The sequence below is a fragment of the Sminthopsis crassicaudata genome, chromosome X (assembly GCF_048593235.1).
Source record: "Sminthopsis crassicaudata isolate SCR6 chromosome X, ASM4859323v1, whole genome shotgun sequence".
In the NCBI taxonomy this organism is placed as follows: domain Eukaryota; kingdom Metazoa; phylum Chordata; class Mammalia; order Dasyuromorphia; family Dasyuridae; genus Sminthopsis; species Sminthopsis crassicaudata.
Genome location: NC_133623.1, coordinates 34,655,979 through 34,679,138, shown reverse-complemented (window position 1 = coordinate 34,679,138; position 23,160 = coordinate 34,655,979). Strand labels below are relative to the sequence as shown.

The 23,160-nt window shown below is 41.5% G+C and overlaps 1 protein-coding gene across 7 annotated transcripts in view; it reads left to right on the top strand.

Moving 5' to 3' along the window:
* The window catches only part of LOC141548371 (uncharacterized), a 109,126-nt gene extending 94,531 nt beyond the window's left edge, over positions 1-14,595 (top strand). For 6 of the 7 annotated variants that reach the window (XM_074277232.1, XM_074277231.1, XM_074277230.1 and 3 more), the window contains one exon: positions 13,209-14,595. In XM_074277232.1, coding sequence (XP_074133333.1) covers positions 13,209-13,912 — 704 coding nt within the window. In that variant the 3' untranslated portion in view covers positions 13,913-14,595. The remainder of the gene's footprint in view (positions 1-13,208) is intronic. The other variant, XM_074277229.1, reaches the window with a different exon arrangement.
* The last annotated feature ends 8,565 nt before the right edge of the window (positions 14,596-23,160 follow it).

Sequence of the window (23,160 nt, the reverse complement as noted above, 5' to 3'; positions counted from 1 at the left end):
TTCAGTTCCAAACCATCTGCCAGCCAGGTGGTTTTGTACTTTGGTTCACAGTTTCCTAATCCCTACCAAGCTTCAATAAGGACAAACTCCAGCCCCTGGCTTTTGCTGCAGGATATCTAATAACTACAAGGAGAGCCACTGTGTGGTCACCTCTTGCCGTACTTACAGCAATACAGAAAAGAAGCAAAGCCATACCCGAAAACTTGGGTGGTTTGAGGAGCACAAAGCATGCTGGGATAAGCAGCATAAAGCAGGCCCAAAATCAACTTTGAGGTAGACAGTTGAAGGGAATGGGCAGAGAACTTGAGACAATGACCCGGGTTGGGAGGAGGGTAGAATTTGACCCCAAGACACCTCACGGTGGAACAGTAATTAATGAAGAGCCATACCAAGAAGGAGCTCACTTGGAATCTGGCTAGGGAAAGAAGCCATTTGGTTGCATCTTATTGTAGCTGATCAATCTCTCTAACTGGGTGCTAACGTCAGTTATGATGATATAAGATATCCTAGTAAAACACCAGTCCGATATCCTATCCTCAGAGCTCAGAGGGAAGGGACCTCAGAGACCATCTTGTCTAACCCACTTATTTTACAGATGAGGAAACTGAGTCCCAGAGAGGTAGTGAACTTCAGAGATGGGCTCTGAATACAGACCTAGAGCTAGTAGAGCCTTGCCTTTCAAGAACTATCAGTATCTCTAAATTATGGCCCCTTGTGCCCTGCCCTATTTACAGCTCTGCTCAGAAGAAACACAGGTGCCCTGCCTGCCTGAGGCCTGGGTGCAAGAAGCAGGTCCTGCTTTCTTCCTAATTGTATGAGAACCTCAGTTCTCAGTGGGAGTCTGAGTAGCGAAAGGGCAATTATGAATGATAGTTAAGGAGGTGCCAAATCGACAAGCCCCCTCACCTCCCACCACAGATCTTTTTTTCCTACCCTCCTGTCCCTTTTTATCCTCAGTTCATGCTTCTAGTTCAGGAGGTCCCCTTAAAGTTTTTGAGTCAAAAGGGGAAAATCGCATATAAAGGAAAGTGCAATAAGCGCCATTTAATTAGTTCATGAAAAGTCTTTACCAGTTACCATGATCCATATCCATTACCCAGAGTTACAGTTATTGGGGTCCTGACAGATGGCATTAGTGTCATTAATGAAAATGAGATTACCCGTCTAGCTCTACAGACACCAATTAACACCAAGAAATTGCAATAGATGAGCAAGGCTGGAATTGCTCTGTGACATGACATTCTGGGAAACATATTCATTGTCCCTTACAAAGAAATACTTAATCTATGTCTTTTTTCTTTCAAATGCCATCTCACTCATTAAAAAGTGTTTCTTTTTGAAAGGAGGAAAGACAGGCGTAGACTAATAATAGGGATTTGTAAGGCTTCAAGAGCTCCATCTAGGCCAGCTGCTCCCTCCATTTTTGACTTAACCTAAAAATAAAGGTCTATGGACTCTAGAGTCTTTTTTGAAAAGCCCTCCAGGGACCAGGGCTTCTGGTTTCCAATTACTAATGAAGATGACAGTTTTATTTAATAAGTTTTCATAATTACATTCTATGCTATTTGGCCTTAGGGCATGTGAACATCTATGTACAATGAAAGATTTTAAGTTCAATTTCGAGATGTCAGATTTAAAAAGAAATTTCGATAGAGAATAGCATCGTTTCTATGAGAACACAAAGAAGAGGGAAGGAGGGCTGTGAAAGTAGGGAAGGGCAATGGGAATACAGGAAAAAGGACAGGATCTGGGGAGGGAGGCGAAGAAAGGCGTTGCTAAGTAGATTGCATCATACCCCCATTCTTTGAAAATTAGCATCCCACTATAGCTGGATTTATATTAACTAGAATAATAAGCCTAAATGCTAGAAAACTCCAAGTTTACTACAATAAAGCAGAAAAAGAAATCATTTTTAAAGTCTTCTTGCCCAAGTTTCTTTTGGTCAGACTATGATTTCATTTATGTACTGAACATCCAGGGAGCAAACAGCCTCCCGAATACAGACTGGTAACTCTTGTCCTAGATTATGAGTAACAATAAATACAGGCAGCTCTCTCTAAATGTAGCACTGTAAAAATGTTTAATGGGGCAGTTAGATGGCACAGTGGACCAGAGAACAAGGCCTGGAGTCTCTAGTTCAAATCCCGCCTCAGACGCTTACCGCTCATGTGAGTGACATTGAGTAAGTCACTTCACCTTGGTTTGCCTTCCCCCTATCCACTCCCCAAGAAAAAAGCAAGACAAGATGGTCAGATGAGGATCTTCCGAACCAGGTCAGCTCTAGGCTTACCCCATTCGAGTCCCTTGCTACCTCATCCTGTCATTGATCTGGCCTGGCCAAGTCCCAGCTTTGGATTACTGTCCCGCCACCTGCTGTCTTCTTGCCTATCTGGGTTGGTTCTTCTACCGGGTCCACTACATGTATATCATCTCAAATGGGCGCTGCCTATGTCAAGGCAATTCTTTTGCATCTCCCTAATGTATTCGCTGGCTCACTCACCACAGTGACTTTTCCAAACCTTTTATCCTTCTTCAAATCTCCCATGGATCCCCCTCTTCTTCTCAGCTGAGAACCCAGCTTCATATTTTAGAGGTAGCTAGTGACATAATGGGCCAAACATTAGGGTAGAGTGAGGATCAAGACCTGAAGTCAACTTTTTTTTTTTTTTTTAATTTATTTATTTATTTATTTATTTATTTTTTATTCATTTTTCCAAATTATCCCCTCCCTCCCTCCACTCCCTCCCCCCGATGGCAGGTAATCCCATACATTTTACATGTGTTACAATATAACCTAGATACAATATATGTGTGTAAATACCTTTTTCTTGTTGCACATTAATTATTAGCCTGAAGTCAACTTTGACCTCAGCTGGTTCCTGTGCTAACCTGTACAAGTCAGTTAACCTCTCACTGCTTCAGTTTTCTCAACTATAAAATGGGAATATTAATAGCTATATCGTAGGCTTGTTAAAAGGTTCAAATGATATAATAGCAAAATGCTTAGCATAGGGCTTGGTACAAATGGACACCTAAATGTTCTTTACTTCTTCCTTCCACTGAAAAAATCAGGGCCATTCACAGAGCTCCAGAATCCCCCCATCTCGCATCACTCAGGTGTCTTCTGCCACACTCTCTCTTTAACCCATCTCACATGAAGAGATGACTCTTCTATATCCACACATGACCCCATCCCATCCCAGAATCCTATCATCCCCACCTTAAGCAAACTTCACTTTCCTCCTTTCTCTTGGATGCTTCCCTTCTATCTAAAAATGCACCCAGGACTCCTCCATCTTTAAAAAGCCTCATGTGATCCATCAGTCCCTGCCAATTTTCATCCCAAACTTCCCCCTTTCATAGCTAACCTCTTGGAGAAAAAAATCCATCTGCAATTGATGCCTTCAAGTCCTATCCTCTCACTGCCTTAGTTTTCTGCAGGCTGGCTTTCCATTTCATCATTCACCTGAAACGGCACTTTCCAAAGTACCAATAATCTCTTAACTCCTAAATCTAACAACCTCTTCTCAATTTCCATCCTTCTTGACTTCTCTTCAGCCTTTGCCACTCTGCCACTGGATCATCCCATTTCTCTCGGCATGGAGAGCACTCTTCTCTCCGGGGCCTCCTGATATCTGCCAGCTCCTTGCGTCTCCTTTGCCGAATCTTCATCCAGGATCCACCTGGGACCGAAGGTGCCCCCCAGTCTCTATCCTGGGCCCTCTTCTCTTCTCCCTTTATACCATTTCACCTGGTGCTCACATTAACTCCCAAAGGTTCAATTAGCATTTCTATGCACATCACATCTAAATACAGAGCCCGAAGCTCTCCCAAATCTCCAGGTGCCTTCTGGACATCTCAAAGTGGATGTTCCATAGACACACCAGACAGAGCTCCTGGTGTGGAGTTAGGAAGCCCTTAGTTGAAACCCCACTGAGATACCAGCTGTGTGACCCTGGACAAGTCACTTGATCTAGATCCGCTTTTGTTTGTGAATAGGGATGATAATAACACCTACCTCCCAGGGTTCTGTGATGATCAAATGAGGCAATAAAGTGCTTCCCAAATGCCAGGCACATAGTGAGCACTATATAAATCTTAGCCGTTATTACATTACTATTAGGATCTCAAACTCAACCTTATCTTTCCTCCATCTTCCCCCTTTCCCAACTCTTCCCTAAGGATATCACCACTTTTCAGAGCCCCCTGGCTGCCCTCCTTGCCTCCTCACTCTCTCTCATCCCCATATCCAGTCTGTTGCTGACTTCTGTTGATTTCTACATTCCCGGCATCTCTCAGAAAGGCCCCCCCTTCTTCTGACATGCCCACCGTCTGGGATGAGTCCTCCTCACCTCGTGTCTGGACTATCACAATAGTCGCTGGTTGGTCTCCTTGTCTAACTAAAGCCTCTCCCCACTCCTTCCAAGCTCTGTTCCCCTACAGAAGTGATCTCTAAAGTGCAAGTCTGTCTGACTGCATCACACCCTTCCCTGCCATTCACCAAAGTCAAGGGCTTCTCTAGTATCTCCAGAATCAAGTCTAAACCCTCTGTTTGGCTTCCAAATCCCCTTAAAACCCCCAAACTGTCCTTCCCTTTACAGTTTTCTTATGCTCCTTTCATTCCCTTTCATGTCTTCTATGGTACAGTGCCCCCAGCCTCCCCAATGTTTCTCAACCCAGACACTCTATCCCCTAATCCGGAGCATTTTCAACTCTCACATCTGGCTCGGGTCCCTCCTCACTTTCACCCCCTGGCTAAAACCCCATCTTTTTCTTTTTTTATTATAGCTTTTTATTTATCAGATATATGCATGGGTAATTTTTCAGCACTGACAATTGCCAAGCCTTTTGTTCCAACTTTTCCCCTCCTTCCCCCCCCCCTCCCCCAGAGGGCAGGTTGACCAATGCATGTTAAATATATTAAAGTATAAATTAAATACTATATATGTCATCCTAGCCAATCTGACAGGTGTGTGGTGGTATCTGAGAATTGTCTTAATTTGCATTTCTCTGATTAATAATGACTTGGAATATCTTTTCATATGGCTAGAAATAGTTTCAATTTCTTCATCTGAGAATTGTCTGTTCATATCCTTTGACCATTTATCAATTGGAGAATGGCTTGATTTCTTATAAATTTGAGTCAATTCTGTATATATTTTGGAAATGACGCCTTTATCTGAACCTTTGACTGTAAAAATGTTTTCCCAGTTTATTGCTTCCCTTCTATTCTTGGCTGCATTAGTAAAACCCCATCTTCTTCAGAAACCTTTTGGAATCTCTTTTAATAAGGGGACATGAAAGGTTCAATAGGAATGGGGGCTAAGCTAAAGAGAGAGCTAAATCTTTCAGGAGACAAGGCAGGCAAGGCCGGGAGGTAGGTGATGGCCATCCAAAGCAGAGGCTTTGCAAAGTAGTAGAGATTAAGAGTAAGATGTAGAGCTCAAGACAAAAGTAGATATAAACAGTGACCACCCCCAAATGGCTTTGGTCATTCCTATACAAATAAAAGGCAAGCTCCTCTGAAAAGGGGAAGAGATGAGCCAGAGTTCAGGCCTGAGAAGGTAGATGGTTAGAGGATCAGAGACATGAGGATTCTGGGAGCAAATACTAGAACAAAGTGAGGGGTCTAGCTTAGTAATCAAGTATTCTCCTCACAAGTCATACTCCCAGGGGTGTGCTGGTAAAAGTTTAACTGTCAACCCTGAGAAAAGCAGGATGGTGGCAGTCACACAGAAGAACACTTTTTAAGGCCATCAGGGTTAAATGACTTGCCCAGGATCACTCAGGTTGAATTTGAACTCGGGTTTTCTTGACTCTAGGGCTAGTGCTCTACGTACTGCACCCCCTGGATGTCCCATACAACACCTTTCTAAGCTTGATTTGCAAAAACATTTTCTCCCTCATGTTCTTTTCTCCAGACAGTCCACAAAATAGTAAGCCAGGCCTGGCATTTGCCAGTCTCTGCCATGCAAGAGCTCACCCTGGGTTCCCCCCGGGCTCGGGCAGGCCCCTTCCCTGCTTAGCACCGCTGCCCTACCTCTGCTTGCCTTTGTTCTGAGAAGGCTTCTATGGGTTGGACTCATCTTTGTGGGCATTTTGAGGAGGCTGCTGGTCTTCACGTATTGCTGTGTTGGGGGGAAAAAGCAAGCTACTACTTGGGAGCTAACCTTCGAACTGCTGGGAGAAAGCCTTCTAGAGGCAAGCTTTTGATCCACTTCTCTCCAAGCCTGTCTGAAACCCAAGCTTGCAAGCTTGCCAACCAAAGTGAATTCAGATGCACCTCCCCACAGCCTGGAGCCTCCCAGATGCAAAGCTTCTGATCTCCTAAGTCAGTAATGGGCTCTTTGCACCCAGTAGAGCTTTTCAAAGGCTCCCTGACACTGGGGTCACTGTGTTTATTCCCCCTTCCAGTGGACTGTCAGTGGCTTGGTATTTATTCCACTGGGACGGGGAAGGATTTATCTGGTTCCCTTTGGTACTTTTAATAACAGGAAAGATTTTTCCTCCACCTTTCCCCAGTGTCATTCAGTTGCAGGTAAAGAAATTAAACAGCTTGTGGGAGTGCTAATTAGGGCCAATTATTTCTTGATTGACCCCCTTTGCCACTGAAGTGCCTGGCAGAATCCGCTCTCTCCTCCAGCCGCACATCTGCTTTGCGAAGCACATCTCTTGCTCCTGGGAATTCCCCTGCTTCCGACCTGACTGCAATACTTGTCTCCAGGGCAGTAATTCTTTTTAAGTAAATACCCCGATAAAAATCTATCATACTGAATAGAAATTAGCCAGTTACTTATAAAATCTATCTGCTAACCCATGCAGAAAAAGAGCCCCAATGAGACATGATCTAAACAGGCACTCGAGTCAGCCACATAATTATCTTTTCTTTCTTTGAAATCACCTTTCAAAGCCATCCATAGCTATGGGCTTCGTTGTATAAACGAGGATGGGCCCCGGTTGGACACAGCCTTCTCCCCCTTCATAGGCGCTGGAGGAAAGCTTTGGGGGCAGTGCAGGTCTAATAATAAATCTAATAATCAAAAACGTCTCCAATCCTAGTCCTAGTCAGTTTCCCTTATTTCCCTGGATTTGGAATCAACTCCCCGCCACCAAGTTCAAATCCTTCTGCCACTCTTCATCTGTTGTTCATCTGCAAATCAGTTACCTCATCTGTAAAATGAAGGGATCAGTCTCGGGGATCTCTTGCCTTTATTAAGCAATCACTGTGTACAGAGCTACTTTGCTAGAGCTGGGAGGAGAGAAAAAAGTTTCAGCCACCCATCTCGGCTTGCACGTAGTCACTAGGATATGGCACAGGGACGAGACAAAGGCATAACTGGCTATAATATACAGTATCACCTAAACTGATTACAGAGATGCCAGATTAGAACAGTAGAATGGCACCAGCTGGCCTTCAATCCCAGCCAAAGTCCTGGGAATTTGAGGGCAGCAGGAAGCCGCTGAAGGTTTCTGAGTGGACTCAGGAATGGCCCGACCCGATGCGCGTCTGCTAAGGCTGGATCGGAGAAAGCCAAGTCAGGGCCAATTCCTCAAGTACCACTAATATCCTGGGTGGGTGCAAGTGAGACCCCAATTAATGAGGGGAGATTCGATATGCCAGGGGCTATAAAGTGGGTTCAGAAGGATCTGCTGACTGAACAGACATGAGAGGGTGAGGAAGAAAAGTCAAAGAGAAACCCAAACTTCCAAGCTAGGATCCAGCCAGGCCAAGCCACCACAAATGCAACCCAAAGCTTGAAGGACATCTTGGATCCTTCATTTCTATTTAGCTCATTATTGACTTGCCTCCATGAACCACCCCTCAGTCTTTCCGGCCTCCATTGCCAGCCTTCACCTTTTGTCCTCCTGCTGGCTAGATCTTCCTCACCATAGAGAGAAGAAAAGGATTTACCCATAGTCCTACAGGTTGTGAGTAACGGCTTGGGATTTCAGCGCCTTCTCCTCGGCCTCTCTGCCCCTGGTTCTTCCAAGCCTGAGTCAAGGAAAACCAGGTTCCCTCCCTCACTCCAAGTGAGAGCGCCAAATCCACAGGTGGTAATCTAAATCTCAGATTCCTCAGAAAACAAAGCAAGTGGAAGTGCTGTCAAGCCTTCCTATTTCCACCCACCTGGGAGCACCTCCTGAGGCTCAAATGACACAACAGAAGGAAACTGCTGGGACCTCACCAGTGGCCACCAGGAAGACTAGATCTTTTCTGACTTTTTTCTACTTCAAGTCCCACACCCTCCCCACTAGCCTCATGCCCAGGGAATTGCAGCATTTGAGAGTTGAAAGGACCCTTGGCTACCAGTTAGTGGGAGCCACACCCCAAATGAATGTTCCCTTCATTCTACCTATGGAATAGTCATCCAGAGTGGCACTTAGGGGAAGCCATGGAAAAAAAGGAAGGAAAAGAGGTGATCTTCCCACTATGATCCGCGGACTGGCCAGATTATTCTCACATTTAAATCTCATAACCATCCTGAGAACTAGATGCTATTATTATTTCTATTTTGCTCTTGTCATTTTCAGTCATACCCGACTCTCTATGACCCCCATGTGGGCCTTTCCTGGCAGAGACACTGGAGTGCTTTGCCATTCCTTTTCCAGTCCATTTTCCAGATGAGGAAACTGAGGTAGACAGAACAAAGTGAGTTATCCAGGATCATTTAGCTAGGAAGTGTCTAAGATACCCAATTTGATAGGAGCATGAGTCTTCCTGACTCTAAGCCCAGCGTTTGATGTACTGCAGTGCCATCTAGCGGCCCTATCTTGCAGTTGGGAGAGCTGGGGCAAACATTAAATAAACTCAGTCACACATTGGAGCATTTAGTGCCAAGGTGTCCCTGGGGTGTAACTCTTTAACTGGGTTTCAGTCCTCTCATCTCTAGCAAATGGAGGGGCTGGCCTAAAGGACTTTCAGGTCCCGTCCTGAATTGGAATTGGCTCACCTAGATCCCTTTCAGATCTGTGTCTACAATTCTGTGATAACTTATTTTGAACCCCCAGTAGTTCTTTCGAAGATAGGGATCTCTCTCCCCTATTATTTAGGGTTTTTTTTTGGGGGGAAGTTTTCATTGTTTCTAAATTGCATTTGTTATAGTGCAGTTACTTGTATGGAACCTGCAGCAATTTGGTGCTTGCCAGAAATTTGAATGTCTGGCACCTCTGCATTTTGGTTCCTGGTGTAAATTTTGAGTATTTTCTAGAATGAACAGAATATCTCTTTTAATTTTGAGGGCGTTTTAAGTAAAAAGGAAACAGGGATCCACATGAAATGATTTCCCTTCCATTCCCTGACCTAATGTATGTTTCTAAATTAATTTTCACATTAGCATGATGGTCCTGATTTATTTAATTAAAGGGGGGAAACACCATCTGCTTCAAACCAAAAGGTGTGTGTGTGTGTGTGTGTGTGTGTATGTGTGTGTGTGTGTGTGTGTGTGTGTGTGTGTAAATAATAAATAATCACTTTGGCTTTTATTATTCACTTAACAAAAAAGATCAGGATGCTACTTTGGCCTTGCACACAAGGTACTCACTACTCACTACTTTTTTGCCTTAATTGTGCCTTGAACTCTCCAAGGTACCTACTAATGCTTTGCTTGAAGGACCTGCCTATGTGTGGAATAGGCCCATGGACAAGCTGGCCTCTGCACTGACTTTTCCTACAAGTGAAAGAAGAGATTTTTGAGAAAGCTCTAAGGTTTGGTTTGTCAGTCAGCAACAGTTAGGAAACAATTATAAATACTCATTAAGTTCCAGGCACTGCACTAAGTGTGGGGGATACAAAGAAAGGCAATTATTTAAAATAAGAAACTTTTTGGTCAACAGAGTAGGAATTAGATTTGTGTCAGTTACTATGAGGCATTGAGAAATCTCAAAAGCTGAATTTCAGTCTTTTTTTTTCCTTTTCCTTTTATATTTCCCCATATGTTTAATTATATCTCATTTGTAGAAAGTGGCAAAATTTACAAGGCTGGAATATCACAATAACCTTCTGAGGTACTTGATTCTACTTACACACCTAGGAAGGATCAGCAGCAATTTACAATAAGGAAAGTGAAACAGAGATTAAATGACTTCCCCAGGGTCACTTAGCTAAGGAGTGCCTGGGGTTGAATTTTAACTTGGGTCTTCGGAATTCCAAAACCAGACTTCATCCACTGTGTTCCTTAGTACACACATACACATACATATACATACACTTATACCCACATACAAATACATATACAAACATATACCAGAATTCAGTTCAATCTAGCCCTCTGAGGAAAATAATTCCTTAAAAGTTAGAATTGAGTAAATGGAAGCTAATGATATTATGAGAAATCAAGAAACAATAAAACATAACCAAAAATTTCATTAGAAATACCAACTAAACTGGAAAATAGATCCATAAGAAATCATTTAAAAATTAACAGTCTACTTGAAAGCCATGATCAAAAAAAGAACCTAGACAACATCTTTCAAGAAATTATCAAGGAGGACCGTCCTAATATTCTAGAACCAGAGAGTAAAATAGAAATTGAAAGAATCTACCAATCACTTCCTGAAAGGGATCTCAAGATAAAAACTCCTAGGAATATTATAGCCAAATTCTGGAATTCCCAGGTCAAGGAGAGTATATATTGACAGAGGGCACAGATATGAGTGGAATGAAGGGATAATATCTAAACAAATAAAATTAAGGAGTGAGAGAGAATGTCTTGGAAGAAAGGGAAAGGGTGAAGTGGAATAGCAGAAATTATCTGCCATAAAAGAGGCAAGAAAATGCTTTTGAATGGAGGAAAAGAAGAGAGGGATGGAGTAAGTGAATTCTCATTAGAATTGACTCAAAGACGAAGTAACATACACATTCAATACAGGTTTAGAAATTTATCTTACCCTGCAGAAAAGTATAAAGGGAAAGAGATTCAAGAAGGGAGGAGGGTGGTAGAAGGGGACAGGGTGGTCAGAAGCACAACACTTTCAAGTAGGGATAAGGTGAAAGGAGAGAGAGAATAGAATAAACAGGGGGAAATACAGTTAGCAAGAGTAATTGTGAAAAGAATTTCAAAGCAAGTTTCTCTGTGAAGGCCTCATTTCTCAAATGTAAATGAAACTGAGTCAAATTTATAAAAAAAATAAAAGCCATTCCTCAAATAATAAATGAAAAGAGATATGAACAGTTTTAGATGAACTAATCAAGCTATTTATAGCCATATAAAAATGCTCTAATTCCCTACTGATTGTAGATATGCAAATTAAAACAATTCTGAGGTATTCCCCTCATCCCTATTAGATGAGTTAATGATCCAGAGAAGGAAAACTGACAAACACTAGAGGGAATGTGGAGAAAATGAGACATTAATGCATTGTTGGTGGAACTGTGAACTGATTCAGCCATTCTGTAGAGCAATTTGGAACTCTGCCCGAAGGGCTATAAAATTGTGCGCTCCCTTTGACCTACCAATACTACTTGGCCAATATGCCAAGAGGCATGTATTCCAAAATCATTTTTTTTTAAAGCAAAGGGACCCTATATGTACAAAAATACTTAGAGCAGCTCTTTTCTCAGGGCAAAGAATTGAACATTGAGGGGATGCTCATCAATTGGGGAATGGCTGAATAAACTGTGGTATGTGATTATGATGGAATATTATTGTTCTATAAGAAATGATGAGCAGGATGCTCTCAGAAAAACCTGGAAAGTCCTCCATGAGTTCACAAATACTGAAATGTACTATGTACAAAGTAATAGCAATGTTATGGGATGATCAATTCTGAATGGCTTTGCTATTCTCAGCAATCTAAGACTACTCTCTATTCTCAGCAATCTAAGACTACTCTCAATGACTTAGGATGAAAAATGGTATTTATACCCAGAGGAAAAGCTGATTGTGTCTGAATACAGGTTTTTTTTGGGGGGGGGGTGGGGCGGGGCGGGAGAGGAAATACATATTTCTTTCATAACTTGATTTTTATGGAAATGTTTTGTATAACTTCACATGTCTTCTCAGTGGGGATGGGATGGGAATCTCGAATTCAAAAGTTTTAAAAACAAATGTTGAAAATTGTTTTACATGTAACTGGGAAAAATAAAATAGTAAATAAACGAGAGGGCAAGGGCCAATAAAACCTCTTTGAATAGAACTTTCAAACATGAAGACATTTATCTAAGCCTTATGAGAGAGGAACATTTGACTTTCAAGTGATTGAGTGTGATACTGGGTAGAGCACTGGGCCTGAAATTAGAAAACCCGAATTTAAATCCTGTCTCAAATACTTATTGTGCGCTGAGCAAATCAGTGAACCACTGATTGCTTCAGTTTCCTCATTTGTAAAATGGAAATGGGCAGCTGCCTCCCAGGACTTTTGTGTGGATCAAATGAGATCCTTCCTTTTAACCCCCCCCCACATGCCTATAGTGCATCAACACAGAACTCTTCTGGGGTAACATCTAGTCCAATAATCACAGCCACAGCAGCACACAAAATCTTGGCAGCTGTCAAGGAACAAAATCCTAACTGAAAGAGCACTAGAGTACTACTAAGAGATGTTCCGCTGCCCTGGCTGCCCTCCCCATCTCCCAGTCACACAAAGGCATTCATGTACTTTCGGTCTATGTCAGTAGCTGGTACCTTGCGATAGGTTATTGGAATATGAGAGATTCGCCAGCTAGAGAAGCAAGGCTCATCTGACTCCAAGGCTTTGTGTCCACTATATTGGGCTTTCTCTAGAGGCTAAAGAACTTTCCTAACAACTAGAGACTGTTTCTGTTTGTTTTCATTTGATTTACATTGTAGCAGAATGTAAGCTGCTTAAGGATAAGGACTATTTTCATTTTCTTTTCAATCTCAGACCCCGGCAGAGCCCCAAAGCTGTAATCAGGAACTTGGTAGTAACAGGATGGGGTAAATCAGCAAAAAGCAGCTACTATCACCAATTGGGATGGGGGGAGTAACACATCCTCTCAATTTGCTACCTCTGTGCCAATCTCCAGGCCCCTTGCTCTAAGTAACAGCTCTATAACACCCAATCAGGCTTACTAAATGCTTCTTGAATAGGGTTAAATTAGGGTAGTGACATGTGTGCCCCAGTCTACAAGACTTACTTTCCCATCAACCTTTAAATCACAAGTCTGATCTAGATTAGGCCTAGAAACATAAAATCATTTGGATTGCTAATCTATTTCCTTGCTCCCTTTTCTTTCTGTGAAACGACAGCAGATGAAGGGAACAGCAGCAATGCAGGAGAAGGAGGCCAAGGCTTGGACGATGGCTGTGACGGCAGCTCGAAAAAGTGGGAACAGAAGGAAGAACAACTCAAGAGCCTGGAAGGAGAATTTGCCATCACGATGTGGGCCCCAGAGGAGGAAAACAAGATGATGTCCGAGACAGTGGTGGAAAACCATGAGCTCCCAGAAGAAAATTTACCTTCGGAGGTGCCTGAGACTGAGAGCCCCAAGAAGCTGCCTCCAGGAGGCCTGACTCTGATCAATCTCTCTGATCCCAAACAACTGGCTGAATTCATCCATCAAAATAAGCCGCCACATGAAATGGAGAAAAAGCTGCCTTGCCCTCATGAAGAATGTCCCAAGCTGTTCCGAGACAATTCTGCCCTGCGGAAACACCTGCATACCCATGGTCCCAAGGGGCACATCTGTGCAGAATGTGGAAAGGGGTTCGTGGAGAGTTCCAAACTAAAGAGACATAAATTAGTCCATACCGGAGAAAAGCCCTTTCAGTGCATGTACAAAGGTTGTGAGAAGCGCTTCTCACTTGACTTCAACTTACGCACGCACATGCGGATCCACACTGGCGATCGCCCCTACGCGTGCCCCTTTGATGGCTGTACCAAGATGTTCGCTCAGTCAACCAACCTGAAATCCCATATCCTGACCCATGGGAAGCCAAAATGCAGCAAGTAAAAAAGAAGATGGAAAAAGGTGCTTTCATTCATAGGAAAAAGAGTTTTCTAAATTGAATTCCACCCACCCAGTTTTGAAGGTTCACCTTATCCAAGAGAAATCACAGTCTTTCCCTGTGATTTCTCCTTTCTGCTTCTCCTCCAAATTTTCTCTCTCTACTGAGTATCCCACTACTTTTTCAGTAATTCAGGCTCACTAGTCCTTCTATCTTACTACCTCCCCACTTCCACCCCATATCTAATCAGTTGTCAAGTTTGGTGGTCCTATCCCTTCAGCCCCTTAGGTGGGTCCCTTTGTCTCGCTCATAAAGATACCACCCTCGCTTATGCCTTGGTTCTCTCCACTGGACGCTGAAACTGTGTCTTAATTGAGTTCCCTGCTTTGCGTCTCTTCTTCCTTTCAACCCAAACTATCTGCTACACCTCTTTGGTCTTGATCTATCACTTTCCTTTCCTGACCTCCCTCCCTAGTTTTAACTCTCCCAAACCCTGAAGATATTAGCATTTGCTGTTTGTTAAAGTTATCTAGTCATAACTTCTGTGTTTTCATGTAATTTCCCCCATGAATTGTGAACCCCTTGAGGAAAGGGGTTGTTTCTGAAATTTGTCTCTTTATGTAAAGACTTGTAGATGACAAATATTTAATAAATGTTGGTTTACTTCATTGAATTTGAAATTCAAAAAGCCGTGAAGTTTCCTTTCTTAACATTGTCATTATCTGGAGAATACAGCTTTCTCTGTCTTTTGAATCTTTCTTATATTCAAAGCTTCTGTTTCAGACCCTTAAATTCACGAGTAACTGTTCCCCCTTGTCTCTTCTCTTTCCTGTTTCCTGTCCTTGGGAGAGAAGCAGAGGAAAATTGGGTCATCTTGCCTTTTGAACCTTACCCTAGCTTCCCTTGATTAATGAACTTGCTCTTTACAATGGTCATACTTATTTCATTTTTTTTTCTTTGAAATGAACATAAGCGAGGCAAGCAGGGTATGATGGAATGGGTTCTGGCTCTGGGGTCAGAGGTCCTGGATTTGAATCTGTCTGGTTGACCCCTGACCAAATCAGTTAATCTCCTTAGGCCTCTGCTTCCTACTCTGAAACATGAGGGGATTGGATCAGAGGCCTCAAAGGTCGCTTCTAGCTCTACTTATGATCCAATGAAGACCACTTGAAAGGGACCATTTCTCTACAGGATATAAATGGCATTAGATGCAATGGAGGCGTATCTGCTTAAATTGATTAGGGATTGAAATTACCCAAGAAGCACTCTTAGTTTTTCCTTTGAATCCGCATATGAAGCAAAGTCACAGATATGACACATCTGCTCCAGACAGATGGTGAGATGCTATTAACCTAGTGGCACGAGGAAGAAAGGGCACAAGCGTTAAATCCCTACTATGTGCCAGGTGCTGTGCTAAGTGCTTTGTAAACATATCATCTGAGGAGTAATAAAAGGGAAGGCTAGAAGGAGTGCAAGGTTGATTCTGAGTTCATAGGATAAAAACAGTGCAGTTCTAGCTGCTGTGTCATCTCCTCAAGCACTTCTATCTGTTACCAAAGCATCTGGAGGAAAATTTATAATTTTAGTCATTACCACAACCACCATGTTGGAAGTTCCTGGAAAATGGTTTCATGCAAACATGCCCCTCCCTCCTGTTTCATCGGGTACTTCTGTCCAAGAGGCCACAGGATGTTAAAGCATATTGAATGTCACTTTAGGTATTGCCTTTGGGAACAACGGTTTGGGATTAGGAGATGTGAAAGGCATTGAATAATCAGAAACACCCAAACAATAGTGACCTGAAGCCATTTTCACCCATTGAGAGAGAGCCATAAATGGTCCTCATCTTTTGGGAAGGGGCCACAGCACAGGTAGGAGGTTTGCCTGGAAAGGAAAGATAAATCTCATTTTGACATAGAAAAAGGGGAGAAAATGGGTAAAAAGCATAGGATCAAATTTTTGTAGAGCTTGAGAACAGGAAGGGATTTAAAATATGATCCAATGTGACCTCCCCCATTCCCTGTATGGATGAAGAAGCTGAAGCTTAGCTATATAATGTGACCTGGCCAAGCTTAGGCAGTGATGCTTAGTAGAGCCATGCCACAACTGGAGTACAGAGACAATCCATGACAGGAAGGAGCATGTGACAACAAAGTATCTTCGAGGAAGAAGAAATGGAATGGGAGTGGTCATTTGTGCTCTCAATGACCTCAGTCTCCTTGGTAAGTAAGAAACTAAGTCAGTAGAGTACCAAACAAAGTAAAGTACTAAGGAGTTTGGCAAGTATGGCAAAGATTCAAAAAAGCCACTACAGGTATCATGATAAAAAAAAAGCAGTAAGAAGGTTTATCAAGCTGGAGTAAAGACTGGAGTTGACCTTTAGAGACCGTTTAATTATCACAGATTGAGATAAATATTATAGACAGCTAAGTAAGATTTTTCTTCAGCCCTATGTTTTATTATAGTGCAAGTTGCCCAAGTGTGGGTACTTGTACCTGAGCAATACTCTGCTAACTTTAAGATATATGAAAAAATAGATAACACAGAGAAAAACCTAAATAAAAAACCAAAGACTTTCAATTTCTAAATCCAACTGTACAAGATGGTCTAGGTAGAATCTTAGAATTTGGAAGAGATCTTATACGTCATCTTACTTAAAACCCTGGTTTAGTGCATGCATGAATCCCCTTGACTGAGACACGATGGGAAATCAAGATTTGAGCTACTTTTGCTGGTATGAATCAACTGTAAGAGGGGTTGGTCCATCCCCAATGAATTAGCCCAGCTGGGCATAGCCAAGATCTCCCTTAGTGCATCTAGCAGTGTGCATCCTACCTGCAGTCACAAAGTTGTGGCAGACCATACAACATTCTCTTGCTCTGCTTACTGGTCATGGTGTGGAAGTTTTAGGATAAAGAGTAGGAGCTAGAGTATGATTCTACACATAAAAAGAAAAATCCTCACCATCCCAGGGAGAAACTTGCATATGATCCTAGGCCTTTTTTGTTCTGTTTCTATATAATAGCTAACTTGGCTTAAAGGTGGTAGAGATCTACTATTATCCTACCAAGGGCAAGTCTTGTGAGTGAACTTCCCAATTAACCCAAATAAATCTATACATATATAACGATGGTCCACTTTTTTCTCTAGTAACTTCCCATTTTTTTTTTTTGCAACTGTTCCTTTGGATGGTTTGTGTCCTTACAATCAGCAGAGTCTGCAGGATGATGACAAAAAATGACCTTGGGGAGAGAGACCTTCCCTGGGGGCAATCCTTGTCTGGTCACCCACATGCCTGGAGGGAGGGGTAGCCTGTATGCTAGAGGCCTGTCCTAGGCCCAAGAGACAATTTTTCATGGGGGGAATTCCTCAAGATGGTCACCCACATCATGGGAGGTTAGAGTGACCCATCAGTGGGGTAATTCTGAGTGTGGCCTGCTACATGGGTTCAGGGATGCCTGGATAAACACCAATTGCTTGTACCATTTGATGGAAGATTTATATCCTAGGCAGATGTGAGGCTTTTATTGCTTCTAAAAGAGATTCTGATCTACTTATTCAGTGCCCCACCAAACTCCTGAGAAATTACTTTACAGAACTAGAAAAAAGTAACAAAATTCATCTGGAAGAACAAAAGGTCAAGAATTCAAGGGAATTAATGGAAAAAAATGCCAATGAAGGTGGCTTAGCTGTGCTAGACCCAAAACTATATTACAAAGCAGCAGTCACCAAATCCATTTGGTACTGGCTAAGAAATAGAGTAGTCGATCAATGGAATAGGTTAGGTTCACAGGACACAACAGTTAATGACTATAGTTAATGACTACAGTAATGAATACAGTAATTTGACAAACCCAAAGACCCCAAGCCCAAAAACTCCAAACCCAAAGACCAGATTTTGGGATAAGAACTCACTAATTGACAAAAACTTCTGGAAAAATTAGAAATTGGTATGAATAGCAGAAACTAGGCATTGACCCACACATAACACCCTATAACAAGATAAGTTTGAAACAGGTTCATGATTTAGACATAAAGAATGATATCATAAACAAATTAGAAGAACAAAGATAGTCTACCTCTCAGATCTGGAGGAAGGAAGGAATTTGTGACCAAAGAAGAACTAGAGCTCATTATGAAATGCAAAATGGATCATTGTGATTATATTAAGTTAAAAAGTTTTTGTACAAACAAAAACAATGCAGGCAAGATTAGAAGGGAAGCAGAAAACTAGGAAAATTTTTACATCCAAGAGTTCTGATGAAGACCTCATTCCTGAAATATATAGACAGTTGACTCAAATTTACAAGAATTCAAGTGCCCTCCAATTGATAAATGGTCAAAGGATATGAACAGACAATTTTCAGATGAAGAAATTGAAACCATTTCTAGTCATATGAAAAAAATGCTCAAAATCACTATTGATCAGAGAAATCCAAGTTAAGCAACTCTGAGGTACCACTACACACTTCTCAGATTGGCTAAGATGACAGGAAAAGATAATGATGAATGTTTGGGGAGATGTGGAAAACCTGGGACACTAATGCATTGTTGGTGGAATTGTGAACTGATCCAAACATTCTGGAGAGCAATCTAGAAATATGCCCAAAGGACGACCAAAGTGTGCATAACTTTTCATCTCGCAATGTCTCTATAGGGTCTATATCCCTAAGAGATCTTAAAGGAGAGAAAAGGATCCACATGTTCAAAAAAGCAGTCCTTTTTAATAGTTGCAAGGAATTGGAAACTGAATGGAAGCTCATCAGTTGGAGAATGGCTGAATAAGTTATGGAATATTATTGTTCTGTAAGAAATGCTCAACAGGATGATTTCAGAGAGGCCTGAAGAGACTTGCATGAACTGATGCTGAGTGAAGTGGGTAGAACCTAAAGGAAGAACATTGTGCACAGTACAGCAAGCAAGATTATATGATGATCAATTCTGATGGATGTGGCTCTTTTCAACAATGAGGTGATTAAAGCCAATTCCAATATACTGGTAATGAAGACAGCCATGTGCATCCAGAGAAAGGACTATGGGGAATGAATGTGGATCACAACATATTTTTACTTTTTTTGGTTGCTTTTTGTTTTCTTTCTCACTTTTTCCCTTTTTATTATGATTTTTGTTGGGCAGCATGATAAATGTGGAACTCTTATAGAGAAATTGCACATGTTTAACATAGATTAATCGCTGTTTAGGGAAAGGGCTTGAGGAAGGGAGAGAGAAAAATTTGCAAAACAAGGTTTTGCAAGGGTGAATGTTGAAGACTATCTTTCATGTATTTTGAAAATAAAAAGCTAAAAAAGAGATTTTGAATTGGTGATTGCACTAATTGTCATAAAACAAGAAATAATCTTGAGGCAAAAGATTGAGGTAATTAAGAATGTGTTTTGAGAAGACAGAGAATAGCATAGGAAGAAATAGAGAGTGTCTGTTTGTCTTTCTCTTTCTCCTTCCCTCCCTCCTTTCTTTCTCTGTTTCTTTCTTCTCCATCTCCCTCCCTCTCCTCACCTTCTCTCCATCCTCCTCCATCTCCCTCTGCCTTCCTCCTTACCACCATCCCCCTCCTCTTCCTTTTCTTACTTTCCTCCCCCCTCCCATCCAGATATATCAGAGGGCAGACAGGAGACAGGGAAAGAAAAAAACTTCGAGAAGACTGGGATATGATTAGTAAAGGAAGTATTGGAATCAGGATATGCAGCACAGGTGCAGTTCTGAAGGGTATTTTTGGGCTCTGTGTATTTATGTGTCTATAAGACAGCATGGCCTTTGGGGACATCTAGTAAGGAGGCAACAAAATAGCAACAGGCTTGGGAGTTGTGCTAATTATCAGGCAAGGAGTAAATAGCCAAAAATTTGGTAATTGAAAGTGCCATTAGTAAAGGAATATATGGACCTGTATCTCACAGCCCTCAGTCTGTTTGCATATTTTCTTTGTCTGTGTTTGTATTTCTCTCACAATCTGGGTGTCTGAAATTGTGTGTACAGAGCTTACAAGAAAAAAAAAAACAACTTTGCTAGCAAATCTATCTCCCTGTGTCTTGTTAACGAACCTTTTCCTGAAAAAAAAAAAAAGAACGTAAACCATTCTGAGAAGGTCATTACAATTTTAAAAAATGTTTTTTTCTTTCTTTAAGTTCCTGAAGCATGGGAAGGTTTAGGGAGTATGGAGAGAAGGACAGATAAAAACACAATTTTTTCCTTCAGACTATAAAAGGTTTTTGTACTGAAAACTAAGTAGAACCCGAGTTTGGGACCAAAGTATAAAATCTCTACTGTAAATCCCTAAATTATGGTTTCAATGATTTTTATAAAGGCTAAAATATTGTATCAAGTTTGGGGCTAACATCTTTAGAATTTGTTTTATGAAAACTAAGAGCATTTCCCATCCTCCAGAATAAAAAGTTTATTATTTTAAAACCAGAAGAAGTCATCTTACCAATTCTAGAGAGAGATGCTTGAGGGTGATGTCAGTGAAGTTTCAGAGTGAAGAGAAAAAAAATTAAGTGGCACTTAGAAATCTAACTCTTTTCTGCTTCACGAAAAAAGAGAAAAGGTTTGTGTACATCAGGAAAAACCCAAAAAGTAAATGATCTTGATTGAACCATTTAGATACTTAAGAATCTTTAAAGTGCTAATCAATTTGAAATTAAAAAAAATATTTCACCAAAATCTTTCCAAATTCTATGGCAATAAATGAACAAAAGTATAAAAAGGTCTGTGAATCAAACTTATGAATCTATTAATTTGTGAAGTTAAAGGCAGAAACTTCTATTCTTGTTTTAAGGAATAGAATTTCATTACCATCAGCCATCTTAGTGGAGTGTAACATCTATTCCATTTGAACATGGCTAACAGTTTTACGTCAGACAACTCAGTTGATTTATAGTTTTCTGTAAACAATTGGGAATTAATTATTTAGGATATTTGCACTTTCCACTCTAAGTGTTTACAATTGGAGTAAAGTTTAGCATTTTTAAATAAATTCATTAGTATAACCATTGAACCTAGGGGTGTGGAAAGCATCTCCCTGCAAAGAGTGTTGTTACCTATATTTTCATATATAGGATTGGCTCCTAGCCATGATACTTAGCCATATGAATAGAAAAACTGCTTTGAAATTTAGTATCTTGGAGAATATACTGCATCTCGAGTGTAAAATCTACTTCTGTCACTTGATTCTCTGCATGATATTGGGCAAGTCACCTTAGCCTTCTCTGAGACTGAGCATCCTCGTTTTAGAATTGAGGACAGGATGTCTCAGGGCCCTTCCCAGTTTTGTTATAATAAAAGCTGCTGCCTGCTCAATGAAATGGGAAGACACTAATTCGTCACAAGAGCAAAAAAATGTATTATGGGTCTCAAAAGGATGAAATATCTGATTTCATAAAATTAAAAGTTGTATCAACTTGCCTACCTCATGATCATCCAAGACACAATTAATCCCCTAAAATGGCTAACACTTCATGCAATTAAACAGCACTGAAGTTAAAGATTAGATGATATCATCTTCATCATCTTTATTATCATCATCACTTCCACCATCACCACCTCCAGACTATGTAAAGATCTCTATATTATAAAACAAACACTAATTCCATTTAGTGTTTAAAAAAGAAAATTATCTTTTTACAAGTTCTGGTTGTAGAATGTTACATGTAAAATAGAATTTTTTTCCTCTTTTTTCCAAATCTATGATTAAAGTGGGCAGTTCCAGATGAGGCAATCTCTCAACTCCAAATTGCCACCTACTCTACAATTTGGTTTTACATAGTTTCTTGGATTACAGAGATATTAATTGGCTTAGAGCCACCCAACCTTGTCTATGTCAGAAGCAGAGCTTGACCTTAGGTCTTCCGGATAAGATTCGAGATGGCTGGAGCTGCCGACCCAACTGGAACCAGCCAGTTGAGCAACGTGGCACTTTTCTTTTCTTTCTTTTTTCCCTTCCCTTTCTCTGTCCACATACTCTTATTCATGGGTGTTCTGTCCAAAGAAATATGAATTTTGACTGTTGAAACTTCTCTTGATATCTTGGGGTTTATGGGATTGATATTTTTCTTCTGGACCATGCTTTAAACCCAAATCACTCTGACTCTCACTGATTGGCCTTGACAGACCAAGCCCCACTTATTCCTTCATTTTTGGGGCCTTATCTGGTTCAGAGTGAGCATACTTAGCAATTGTTCCTGTTTTGGCCAGAAACCCCTCCCAGATCAATATTTCCCTCCCCCCCCCACTAGGTAAAAGAGGCCATTCTCTGCCTCATTTCTTACCTAACCTTAATCACCGATAGGGCATTGTCTCGATGAAACTGACCCCTTGCTTGTTGTACACAAACACTGAAAACTGAACTGAAAACAGCTAAGGTCTCCCATTTCATCCTGGGCCATCTCCAGTTGTACCGATACATATCTGCCCACTGGATCCAGAGGGCTCCAGAGGGGAAAATGAGGCTGGTGATCTTGGCCAGCCTCCCTCACTTCAATCCAATTTACTTGCCTGTCATGGCATACCCTCCCTGATGTCCTGGTCCTGTTTGAGAATTAAGGGCAAACAACAACAAACCTTCCAAGAGGATCTTGATGAACAGACTCATCAGAGAAGAACCATCAAAGGTGGTTGTAGTGAGAGATGTCAGCCTGTGCTCCAACTGAAACCTGACTTCAATATCTATGTTCCCACAGAGATAAGATGGAAATGGAACCTGGGGGTCCTCCAAAACAGAGTGGACCAAAAAAACATAAGGACAGCATGGGAACTAGGTAATGGGAGGAAACCCCTTGCAAAGACGGTACAACTCCAATAACAAGGGACCCCTGGGAAACCAGGAAGGTCAGACCCCAACTGTCACCTTGTGCATCATCTTGTCACGGGTCCTGATGGAGAGAGCCCAGGACTCTTAGTCCAGGAGCTTTGGGAAGAATAATGCTTCTTGCCTCCTTCAGAGAAGGATCCCCTGTGGAAATGCAGCCTGACAACAGCTCCTGCAAGGCCTACAGCCTCAGCTAGAGGTCCCAGAAAAGTAAGTTCTTGCCCCAAAGTCTTTGTCCAGTAGGTCAATCTCTGAACTGGATGTGAGGTTTTATCACTGGAAATGACATGAAAACAGAGGTATCAGCATCTGCTTTGCTGCTGTACCCCAAGATTCATGGGACTGCTACTAAGGAAGCACAGCTAAAATCACCCCACCTGTGATCTCCCCTTCCATCAGAATGTGTGCTTCTTGAGAGCAAGGACACTCCGACTT